Source organism: Ictidomys tridecemlineatus, chromosome 8 (genome assembly GCF_052094955.1).
Source record: "Ictidomys tridecemlineatus isolate mIctTri1 chromosome 8, mIctTri1.hap1, whole genome shotgun sequence".
In the NCBI taxonomy this organism is placed as follows: Eukaryota; Metazoa; Chordata; class Mammalia; order Rodentia; family Sciuridae; genus Ictidomys; species Ictidomys tridecemlineatus.
Genome location: NC_135484.1, coordinates 17,022,830 through 17,035,284, shown reverse-complemented (window position 1 = coordinate 17,035,284; position 12,455 = coordinate 17,022,830). Strand labels below are relative to the sequence as shown.

General features: G+C 42.1%; 1 protein-coding gene across 1 annotated transcript in view; it reads left to right on the top strand.

Moving 5' to 3' along the window:
- The window catches only part of Ust (uronyl 2-sulfotransferase), a 267,090-nt gene that overhangs the window by 217,847 nt on the left and 36,788 nt on the right, over positions 1-12,455 (top strand). Inside the window, exons 6-7 of the mRNA XM_005321354.5 lie at positions 88-185; positions 2,021-2,178. Coding sequence (XP_005321411.2) covers positions 88-185; positions 2,021-2,178 — 256 coding nt within the window. The remainder of the gene's footprint in view (positions 1-87; positions 186-2,020; positions 2,179-12,455) is intronic.

Sequence of the window (12,455 nt, the reverse complement as noted above, 5' to 3'; positions counted from 1 at the left end):
CTCAAAGCTTGCCCGTGCAATTTAAGTATTCATTTGAGGAACCACTGCTTAGACCATGAGGCATCTCACTGCTGTTTTCTCTTGTAGGATATCAATGAGTGCATTCTTGAAAACTACCCTGAGTGTTCCAACCCCCGGTTATTTTACATCATTCCGTATTTTTGTGGACAGCATCCCAGATGCAGGTAAAGACAAACACAGGTTCACAGCATGCTCATGTGCACAAGGCCAGGGCACCTACCAGACTGGCTCTGTGGGACTCTTCTCTATCCTACCCTCTCGACCTTCTGGAACACGGTTCATATTTACTATTGCTCCTCGTTTGAGACTCTGACGGAGGCCTCTAAGCCACCATGGACAGCTGTGTCACTAGAATCTTCACCAGGCCCTTTCTTACACCTGGCTGTCACCACTCAGCCCACGAGATAGGGGCACTTGCTCCACAATGGTGACTGTACTTAACCAACCACTGTCCCTGTCATGTTTCCTGGGTCTAAAACCCTGGAAATCCACACCCAGAATTCGATGGTGTCTCTCTCATGAAACAGATAATAGAAAAAGAGCAGTGGTCCCGTGAGTCCCCCTGGAAGGCCTGGCCTGCTTTGGAAAGTGACTTACACAGAGCCGGCGCCCTCGGAGTGTGCTGTGCCATATCCTGCAGAGCCTCCCTGGGGAACTTGTTCAGAACCCTCAACTGATCACAGTCTCTGAGGCGGGGTGCAGGCATTCCTGACCACCTCTGAGGTGGTTCCAGTGTAGCCACAGTGGAAAGCCTTGGACTGGGACTGGACAAATGTCTAGCTAAAGAAACAGTGGCAGCAGGGGACCACAACCTTTGCTTGGTGAAACATAAAGACTTTTACTAGAAGAGACATCGTCCCCCAAAGGGAATCTTGATTAGAGCATCCTTGTGTTTCTGAAGAGGCAAGGGATAACAGCTGGTCCTAGAGTGCAGCCCATTCATGGCACTTTTTTGCTTGTGCTGTGAGTCCTGCTTAATTATTAGGCGTGTCTTGCTGCTGCATGGTTTAGCTCCAGTAGTGCAAGAGTTTGCTGAATTCTGGGCCTAGCCACTGTCTGTCCTCCGTGTCATCACACACATCCTGAGCTCAGGCCCCCTACCACACACGTGCACCCAGTAATGAACACTTTCCAGCTCATCCTTATTGCCTCAGATGCTGGGAAGAGCTGGGACCAGATGACTCACTTTCTGATCACAGTGGACATACTTATCCAAAGAACCATGATTCTAACTCCCTAAAATATTTCTCAAATTGTCCATTTCCCAACCTTGGGCAGAGTGCTCATGATGCCTTACCTGGGCACACTAGTAATGCTTTTCAAAACTTTCAAACATTATCTTCTTCAACCTTATTGATTCTGTAGGGGTGGATAAGGGTTATTATTACCATTTTTCAAAAGAGAACTTGGCTTGCTCAAGTTTCTCCAAGTGGTAAATCATAGCCAGGCCTAGAGCCCAGCTCCTGGGCTCTTCTTGCTTATATAAATGTTGGCTCAGAGGCTTAGAAATCTGGCCTACAAATGAGATTATGCTGTTTCCCTTCTGAAATTAATAATTTTTTAAGAAAAGTTTTTCTTTCAATTCTTTAAAAGAATAAGACAATTAGCAAGCATGACTGGATGCTTGTTTTGATTTCTTTAGAAATACAGTGTCAGTAAGTTTCATATTTCAAAACATCAAACTTCTTTATTGTTCTCTTTGGGCCTCCTAATAAAAAGCCATTCTTCTGATCACCCCCTGATTAGCATTTGTAAGGACCTAAATGCTCATGTTTATATTTGTCTTTCAATATATATGTAGGCTGGGCTCACTCAGTTCAAAGACCTTACACACAGGTGAAAATGAATGAAGAAGGACTAGTCAAGGCTGCACCTGGGCTGGTACTGGAAGGAAGTCGGATTTGCAATTACACAAACCAGGGTGGGAGGGAAGGAGCTTTCTGTGTGTTGTTGCTGCCTTGCAAAAACAAATCTTTGATCAATTTTCATCTCCATAAAGGGAGCCTGGTGAGTGGGCCCTCGAACGCGCAAAGCTGAACGTGAATGAAAACTTCCTGCTCGTGGGGATTCTCGAGGAGTTGGAAGATGTGCTGCTTTTACTGGAAAGATTTTTACCTCATTACTTCAAGGGTGTGCTCAGCATCTACAAGGACCCAGGTAACTCCACCCCACACAAGCCCTTCCCCAGGGAGGGTCTGTCTGTTTTCAAGGGTTAAGCACCTTGAGAAGGTCTTGGAAATGGAGGAGTGGCAGGATCTCTGTGTTTCCCCTGGCTTGCAGAGGAAGGTGAGGAGGATGAGCTGTTGATCCTAAACCCCTGAGCTCAGGTGCAAACACAAACTCACCACGTTTAAAGTCTTGATGTTTCCATTTGCCCCCTCGGAAAACGAAACGAGCAATATTCTCCATCAGCCTTGTCCTGAGCATGTTGCTGGGTAAACAAATGGGTCACCATTACATAGCCACAGTCTGTGGATGGAGAAGCATGTCGGGGGGAAAGAGCCATCCCCATCATGAAAGAGCTGTGGCCCAGCTGCCATTGTGGGAGGCACTCCAGCTTCCAAAATTCCAGCAACAGAACAGATAGAGACGCAAATTGAAAACACAGTTAAGAGTTTATTATACCTGAGTGGTCTGCAGGCAGAAGCAAGAAATGGGAGGTGGCAAAGCAGTTACAAGGGTGGCCCATAGTGTCACTGTAAAAATCATAATGCTCAGAAACCATCATTTTTTCCTCATTATTTAACTTGGAGAAACACACAATGTTGCTTGTTTCTTCCCTATGCTCCTTAACCTGTAGCTGCCACAAGCAGCCTGTTCACTGATCTGTTGGTGGTTTTGTCTTATGCTGAGGTGGGAGATGGCATTCTGCCTGTAAAAGTAAATAGCAGTCAGAAGACACCCAAAGGCAGCAGACACCCCAGCAGGGACTACAGACCTTGCCTGTGTACACCTGGAAGGTTCCAAGGCCCAGGTAAACTGGTCTCTGCCTGGAGGAGCCTAGGACCAGCTGCCCACCATCAGCAGAAGGTTCTACCTTAGTCTCTAAAATCCCATTCACCTTCATGATGAACAGGCAGGAAACCTCAAGGTGTGCCCAGTGGGTGCGTCTTCTCAGCAGGAAATGTGGTTTGAATAGCTAGAAGCAAAATAAACCTTAAAGAGCTAGTTTTGGAAATATAAGTCCTCTTTTGCCCTTTCAACTGCAGGCAATTTAAGAAGTTTATAAAATTTAAATAGAAAGAGCCTAGAGAGCCCTGCTGTGTCTGATTTTTAGCTCTGTAAGACAACACAAACTCTGCTCATTGTGCAAGGAGAGGTCTTACCCTTAACTAGATTCCATTGAAGGTAAAAGGTTTGCACAAGCCATGGTTCTTTTCCAGCTTTGGTTTTATCTTTTATTTTTTGTGTGTGTGTGTGTGTGGGTGTGTGTGTGTGTGTGTGTGTGTAAAATATACATTGTATGTTTAATAAACAGTATGAGATCAAGGGATGACTGAATCTTGGTAACACATCATTATCAAATAAAAATGAATGCTGTCTCATCCCAGTGTTTGGGGAGAGTATTAATAAGTCACCATGAGGGTCCCCTTCTACATCACAAAGCATCAGCTATCCTGGGGTCTGAGGCTGATAGACTTTATAAGATGCATGACCCAGCACATGGGTACAGACCCGATGACTTAGATGAGGACATATGGGTCATCGTGCTTCTTAAATATGTATAAACCACCCAAAGGGCCCACTAACCTGGCTGCTGTCAGGACATTTCCTCCTGACTTCCTGCTTTCTCCATTTAGTATGTGGCGTCTCAGAAATTGTGGGCTTCGTCCTGTGATCCATCAGTGCATCAAAATAGAAAATATTTCTGAAAATTGGATCATTATTAGCTCTTTTACCTTCAGCCACAAGCTTTCTACCTGTAAATTAAAGCTTTAGTATATCAAATACCCTGGAGAGAACAAGAGGCATCTGGTTCTGTGCAGCTGGTGAGAAGCTTCCACAGTCTGGGGCAAACACAGCACAGCTGTTCCACCAGTTAAAATAGTCCAGTCTTCCCTGCTGCCTTCAACCTATGATTGGCTGCCCAGTCCTCCCCACTTTCCAACAATGAAGTGGCAAAAGGAGTGATTCGTGGCAAAGGAGGGGTCTTCGGGACCACACCCACTGCTCTGAATTTGATTCCTGTTGGAAGTGGTTGTTACATATTTTGAATATCACCTATCACTCTCTGGGCTCCCACAAAGCATGTGCACCACAAAATGAACCTTGGACTTGAGACTGTGCTCTGTGGTCTCTTGGGTATCTTCTTGAGATACTTACCGAACACCAAGCAAGTCCATGGTCTCTGTCAGGAAGAGTTTCTGTGTCTCTGAGGCAGAGGACCAGAAATGAACCTGTGCACTTGGTCAGCTTTTCAGTATATCTTAGCATCTGCAAAGACGAGGCACCTGTACTATTTTCTCATAGCCACAAATTATCGAGTTGGTATCAATTAGATCAAAGGAAGAGTAGCTGCATGTCACCTTCATCTTGTTCACACCTCAGCACCTCATCTGTGCATTTTAAGTCTTATCTCTCACAGCACCCTTAACATCATTGCTCTCATACTTTATTAAAGCATTTTAGTGGCTCAGCTGTAGAGCATTTGCCTAGCATGTGTAAGGCCCTAGATTCTTATCCCCAGCACTGCAAAAACAAAAACTTTAAAAAAAATTATAATTAAGTAGGCTTAGAGAGCCCAAAGAAAAAAACCTAAAGTGTAATAAGATATTGAGGGATTTTGTGACCCTTAATTATTATAGATTAACTGACCATCTGAAAAATTGAATTAATATGCAAACTCTCTACTGACTGTTTTTCTCTGGTGTTTGTCCTTTTATTGGGGGAAAATGCAGGTGTGTATTGATTTTTAGTAATCCCTCTCCAGCAATACTACAACATGTATACCAGTCTCATTATTAAAAGAAAAAGTACTACTAGCGATGATTATCTAGGGAACTAGTAAAAATAGCAATGCCTGTTACTCAAATTTTTTTTCATTTTTCAATTATTTTAGATGAGAATCGAATTTATTACTTCTTACAAACTAGTACTGCTTGTTCCAATAACTCACCATTTCAATAAGTTAATGAACTTCCTAAATAATAACAGCTTGACTGTCCCCCATCTGCTTTTAATTTCTTGTAGAAAGATATGCTGGTGTCAAAAATATTTGAGAGACCTAGTCTTTAGAAATTTTTAAAATTATTTTATATTAATGTTTGCATTTTGTGGAGACTCAGCTAGTTTATCTCAGAAGTACTTAGCATGAAATAAAAATTAAAATTTTAGCATGATAGACAATCAGTAGACTATGCTCAGGTGTTTCTTACCATCCACAGGGCAGTTGCTGATATCAGGGCAAGTGTGATGGAGTAAGTACGCAGAAAACTCTCCCCAAGCCTGGACATTAGTTTGAATTAGCGAACCAGGGCCCAAACAGACTTTACTAGGGAAGGATGAGTTCCCACTAATACAAGAAATACTATTCTATTTATTACTTCCCACTAATACAAAATCTACTATTCTATTTTTTTATTGATTAATCTCCATTGTATTTGCTCATTACTTCTTTCCCCACCCAACCACTACTTTAAAAATGAGTAATTGAAGCCAGCCCAGAGAAGTCATCTATTGAAGTGTGGGAAAAAAATAAGCAGAAAGACTCATATGTTTCTGAGCTCTGAGCATTAGTGTATTTATAAATATTTTCTCTTCTTAACTTTTTTTTTGAATGGGGGTACTGGGGATTGAACCTAGGGTGCTTGACCACTGAGCCACATCCCCAGCTCTTTTTTAATATTTTATTTAGAGACAGGGTCTCACTGAGTTGCTTAGGGCCTTGCTAAGTTGCTGAGGCTGGTTTTGCACCCACAGTCCTCCTGCCTCAGCCTCCTGAGCCACTGGAATTAAAGACCTGTGCTACCATGCCCAGTTCTCTCCCTAACTTTTAAAAATTGGGATGCTATTAGCTACCAAAATTTTTCTTAGTCATGACTTTAAGGAACTAAAACTGCAGTAGGGGTACAGGCCAAAATAAACAAAATAATGAAAGACAAGGAACATGTGAATGTTTGTAATAAGAATAGTCATGTGAACATCCATCTATTAAGCCCTTGACTTGGCCAGTAACCAAGCCATCTTGCTTCAATAGCGCCACCTAGCATATACACATGGAACTGTATGATCTAATATTGATCTTTACATTCCTCCTTCATTGAGGACTTGAAAATTCATGTGTCCAATCCTCTTACAGTTGTATTTTAAATAATTTAAGTTATTAGTATTACATTAGTATTAATTTTTAACTTATTTCCACTACAGATGTAAACATTGATGCCACAGTAGAAAACTCACTAGATATTTATAGGCTGCACTGTAAATTGTTAAAGGAACAGTGTGTAACCAATTCCAAAAGAATGGCTGATTTGCAAACAGATAATCAACTTGCATACTTAAATTAATCTGTATGGTGATTTTCTTTAAGTAGGGTTCTATTTTTATTTTAAGCAAAGCCCTAAAGGTTCAGTTCTTTGAAAAACTTTTCCATACCCAAAATTACATTTCTTCAAAATGCTCTTATTGAATTATTAACCTTGGTCCAGCAGGTGGCAGCATCTCTCCATTTTTTTTCCAAGGAAGTGCCAATGTTTCCTAATACAAATTCAGCATATGAAGGCTGGAGTTTACATAATAGGTGAACACACATGTACAGCCGTGACTGTACGTGTGTGTGTGTGTACATATATACTAAAGAAAGATTCTGTATTTCATCATTTCTATTTTTATTTCCCACTTCCTATTGCTTTTAAGCTAAAACAAAAACTCAAAAATACTCTGAAACCTCAAGATACAGTAACAGCCAAAAGAAATTCAAATTAATCAATTTGTTTAGAGAACACACTTTGCTATTGATCCATCTACTATCCACATTTTCCACAAGCTTTTTATGGAGGCACATCCTGAGCTCAGATTCTAATAATGTTGGCACTGAATTGTGTGTGTGTGTGTGTGTGTGTGTGTGTGTGTGTGTGTGAGAGAGAGAGAGAGAGAAAGAGAGAGAGAGAGAGAGAGAGAGAGAGAGAGAACATACATTCATATTCAAATAACAAAACTCCTTATTATACAGCAGTCATATCTGCATAAATAACTGTGGATTGAAAAACCAGTGACAGTTCCTAAGTAAAAATTATTTGCATAGCAATTGCCAATTTGTAAATCATTTTCATAGGGATGGTCTCATTTGACTCTTAAATGAATCCTCTGAAGATGAAATAGCAAATATTCTTTTCTCATTTTTTAAACAAGGAAGCCAAGTTTCAAAAAGGCTCAACACTTGCCCACAGTTACCAAATCCCATACAACAGCACTACTGCCTTAAGTGACGGAAGTCACATTCAAGCTTCTGTTCCCAGAACCACCACAAGACATCACAAACTTGTTCCCCTCTAAAAAATATTCTTCATATTTAGTTACTATTTCAGAGGTTTGTGGGTAATAAGAATTCATGGTGCATATTGCATTTGAGGTGGAATCATAAAAATAAAATCTATAGGTGGTCTCTATTCAGTAAGAAACACATTCAGAAATCATTAGGGATGGGCATGTATTTCAGTGGTAGAATGCTTGCTTAGCATGTGCAAGGCCCCAAGTGATCCCCAGCAATGAAAAGTAAAAAAAGAAAGAAAGAAAGGAAATCATTATAGATCGTCAGCATATTATCTTAGGCCAGTAGTTTGGAAAATCTGCTATCTTTCTCATGGGGTGCTCAAAAGTCAAGAACAGTAGTGCTAGATTGTTAAAACAGCATCTAAAAACATAAGCATCAGCATATAACTTCAATTGCAGCTAGCAAGCAATAGTTAAGAATGAGCATAATGTAAATACTCCATTATTTTAACTCCTGGAAATTTGGGGGTTTCTACAGAACATTTTCCTATAGGGAACTCTCTGACCACAGGCTGATAGCTTTATTGAGCTTCCAAAATCCCTACCTCACAAGGATGAGCCTCTAGATGTGTTTGTTTTATAAAAGCCTAAATTGGGGCTGGGATTGTGGCTCACTGGTAGAGCACTTGCCTAGCATAAGTGAGGCACTGGGTTCGATTCTCAGCACTGCATATTAAATAAATGAATAAAATAAAGGTTCCTCATGTCTAAAAAATATTTTTTAAAAAGTCTAAATTGCAGCATATTAAAATATATCTTTGACCTGCTCCCACTCTTGTTTGTTTTGCTGAATATAATAATTACTGGAATGTGTTATTTTTAAACATAGTTTTGGCTTACTTATTAATTTGTTCTTGCCTTGAGATCATTCCCTCCTCCAGGAGAAAACATCCCCTGGAGATGTTTTATAATATAAAATTAACCAGAAAAAAAAAAGACTTAACTTACTAATAATGACTTTCTAATAATAACTTCATCAACATATTTTTCTTCTGAGAAAACTAATATTTAAGCATCAGATATGATCTGGAAATACCAGAAGAATTTGACAAATGTATTCAGCAAGTGTGACAATGTGTTTGAGTGTCTGCAATCTGCAAGCTCTGGAGCAGATAGGGGAGAGGTGAAGAAAGCAGGGCTGGGAGGTAGCTCAGTGGGAGAGCACTTGCCTATCATGTACAAGGCCCTGAGTTCAAGCCCCTAAACCACCCAGGGAAAGGGAGAAAAGGAAGGAAGGGAGGACGGGAAAAGAAAGCAGGAAGTAACCACCCTGCCCAAGGCAGAAGCTGGACCAGCAGCCCCAACACTCTCCGTGGGGTAACCTAGGACTGAGTCACTGCTACCATTCCCAGAACCAGTGGCCAAGCCACAGCTGCCAGAGTGCCGTGTCACCCATCCCCGTTTCCCTCCCTCTTCCCGTCCTGATCACCCCCCCAGAGCTCTCTCACCCACTGACAGCGTGTCAGGAACACCCCCAGGTCCTCTGCTCCCCTGCCTGATCCAGTTCTTCCTCCTTGCTTTCTTCCCAGTCTCCCCAAATGGGACCCATCCACCTTCTGGCCCAGGACATGCATTGGCTCCCGCCAGCCCTGGGTGCCTTGCTCTGACCACTGGGTTTCCACTTCACATCTGCACATGCCAACCAGTGCCCTGCCTGACTCCCTACATTTCCCAAGCTCACCAGCATGGCTTCCCCTCTTGTTCTCAGGTACTGCCTGACCCAAACCTGAGCTGCCTGTGTCCCTGGAACACCTAGGGATGAACCCTACTGACCAATTTTTTCTAGTCCCACCTCCAACCCATGCACTTTGATCTCTTCAGAGTCTCAACCTTTGCCTCTGGAGAGCCCCGGATGCCCCCCTGTGCCTCCCGAGTTCCACGGCCCAGCCAGACTTGGGGGTGTGCAGCTTTCCCTCTCATGATTCATTTCCCCCAGTGAAAAGCTGGCTGACGACTTCCGGGGTTGTGGTGGAGCCAGCAGCTCTTCTGTGCTTCGAGGTGAATTTCTTCTTCTTTACAATTCAGTCACTTCTACTCTAAGTGGTTTCCAGTTGTACCAATAGTAATAGGCTGTAGATTGAGTAAGAGTAAGACTAGGGGGTAGAATTAGTCACCCCTCATTTCATTTGGGGGACTTTCCTGCCAACTCCACAAAGCTGAACTGCTTCTGAGCAGAGATTAGAGACCTGACCCCAGAGGATGATGGTTGATCTTCATGAAAGACTTCCTAGCTTCCTGCTTTCACAATGCCTAAACCATCAAGGGCCCTGTCCACCCAGAGATTAGTGTGGTCATGGAGAAAGAGCCCCAGACAGAGGATTCAGAACTGTCTCTGTGCCCTTGTCTCTGTGGCCTCACCTCCCTGACATTCTCTGTTTATAAAATGTACCCCCCGCTGGGGTGAAGCACAATCCCTCCATTTGCATGACTCAACACTTTACAATGAAAGCTTCTATTTTTGTCCATCTAAATCTTTTTCAAATAGAAATATCATTTTGTGGTCTGCATTTTTTTTTCTTCAATGTCTGAGACACTTTTATGAGCACAGAACATCTCAGCTTTTCCTGTCTTGCAGATAGTACCCGATTGTGAGAAGCTAGGAGCCTACCTGTGCAGGTCGCAGTGGTGGTGGGGTGTGGTTTCTTGTGAGCTGCTAAGCACATTCATTTCACTGGCCACAACCCATTCGGGAAGCCAGTGTAACTCCCACTGATACCAAGAGGAGAATTTTACTTGTCCAGGGGGACTTTCAGATAGTCTCACCTCCCCAGCCTTCCCCACATTCTTCTAGATTTTTCAGCATCCTTATAGTCAGGCATTTCTGGAACTCTGTTTCAAAGCACGTGTGCCTAGAATTTTCAACTATGTTTATTAAAGTAATGTATGTATTTAAAATCAAATAGTACCACTGGGCATGGTGGTGCATGCCTATAATCCCAGCAGCTTTGGAGGCTGAGGCAGGAGGATCCAGAATTCATAGCCAGCCTCAGCAACGGCGGGGCACTAAGAAACTCAGTGAGACCCTGTCTCTAAATAAAATATAAAATAGGGCTGGGGATGTGGCTTAGTGATTGAGTGCCCTTGAGTTCAATCCTGATGCCCCCCAATTTTTTTTTTTTAAATCAAATAGTACCAAAACATGTGTGATAAAGACATTTTCCTGTTCCAGCCCTTCCTGTGAAATCTGATTTTGCAGAGCTGGTCATGTTCAGGATAGTTAGTTGTGTTTTCTTTCATTATACCAGTTGTTGCTAATAGAGACACACAGGCTATATTTCTTCAATTATTTGTTAATATATCTTTTAGTTCTCTTATTCCATCACCCTTACCTCTACTTGTCCACCCCATCTCTTAATATGGAGAGAGCCACATTTTAGTCCCACAGTCTGTTTACATCACTGCAACTATCTGTATCTTGGTTGCTACTAATTCAAGTCGAACATTGTGGTTTTCTTTCACTTCTTGCACAACATACTGTTTTTCTGGGAGTTTATTATTGCCTCTGTAAAAAATTGAGATTTATTCATGTCTAGCAAAATAGTTAGCCAGGTGTGATGGCACACACCTCTAATCCTAGTAGCTTGGGAGGCTGAGGCAGGAGGTTCATGAGTTCAAAGCCAGCCTCAGCAGCAGCAAGGGGATGAAGATAACTGATGTTCAACACCCTTTCCTGAGATAACTTAATAATGACATTAATTGCCCTCATGGCCTAATCATACCTTTCAACACTTAAAATGGCAATTCATTCATGAACCTTGGAGACATTCAAACTGTAACAGGAGGTACATTCTTTTGAGTCACTCAATATTTGAAAAGTTTGGTATTGTACTATTTTGCTTTATTACCAGTTTAGCTCAGTGTGTATTTCTTCATACATGCATTCCCTGTCTCATTTCCTTTTCTCCTCCCCACTCCACCCCACCTCCATCCATCATTTCTGGGAATTTTCCTTGTTTCAGTTGTTTGATGATTTTATCAATGCTATTTTCTCAGTTTCATTTCTGGGAGGCTATTAGATTCATCCTTCCTATGTGTTTTATTATTTTTCCCTCTCTTCATTTACATATCTTCAACCTTTTCCCTCCAAAAAAGGTTACTTAGTTTGTAGTCCAATCATTTTATTGAGTTTTCTCTTTATGAAGAACTAAATCTCTTTTTTTTTTTGTCTTGCATAACGTCTTCTTCTTGTTTATGGGCTATAATGTTACCTTAAAGCTCTGAAAATTATGGAGATTATTTTAAAAGATTTGTTATCTGCATTATCTCTGCTCCAGGGTCCTTTTGGCTACTTGTTGGTTCAGACACCCTTTTTCACTCTGAAAGCTTTCCTAGTAACCTTGGTCTGTCTTTAGACTTAAGAGTAAGGCATAGAAGGACAGGTTGAAAGCATTGTGTGACAAGTGAGACCTGTTGACTAGCAGTCATCCCCTTAGGATGATCAAGCACTAATAAGCTTAGTTGCAAAAAATATTTGTTAATGATCTATGTCTTCTTTGCTGGAGTTTGTTCTGTTCTCCCTCCTCCGAACATCTCCCTTGGGGATGGGAGGAAAAGCAGAAACAGAATATTGGAACGTATATTGGGTTGCTGCTGTTGGTATAGGAGCTGATGGTCCTTATCAGATGCACCAGTCACTGAATTGCTCTTATTTTTGCCCATGCATCTCCTTTTCTCTCCCTTGGGTTAGGAAATCCATCTGGAGCCTGTGCTCCAATTCTCTGAAGACTGATTGATTCTAAGATCGCCTGCCACCAGGCCATGGAAAATGACCCCCTGAAGAACCGGGTGGCGGGGGGAGCAATGCACAATACTGGGTGACATGCAGCTCAGGAAGGAAGTGGTGCCATACCCAGGCTGCTAGCCTCAGCCTAGCTCCTCCACTGCCAGTTCTCCATCTTTCAGGAGCTCAGCTGGGCGAGCTGGCACAACTCCTGATCCTTGTC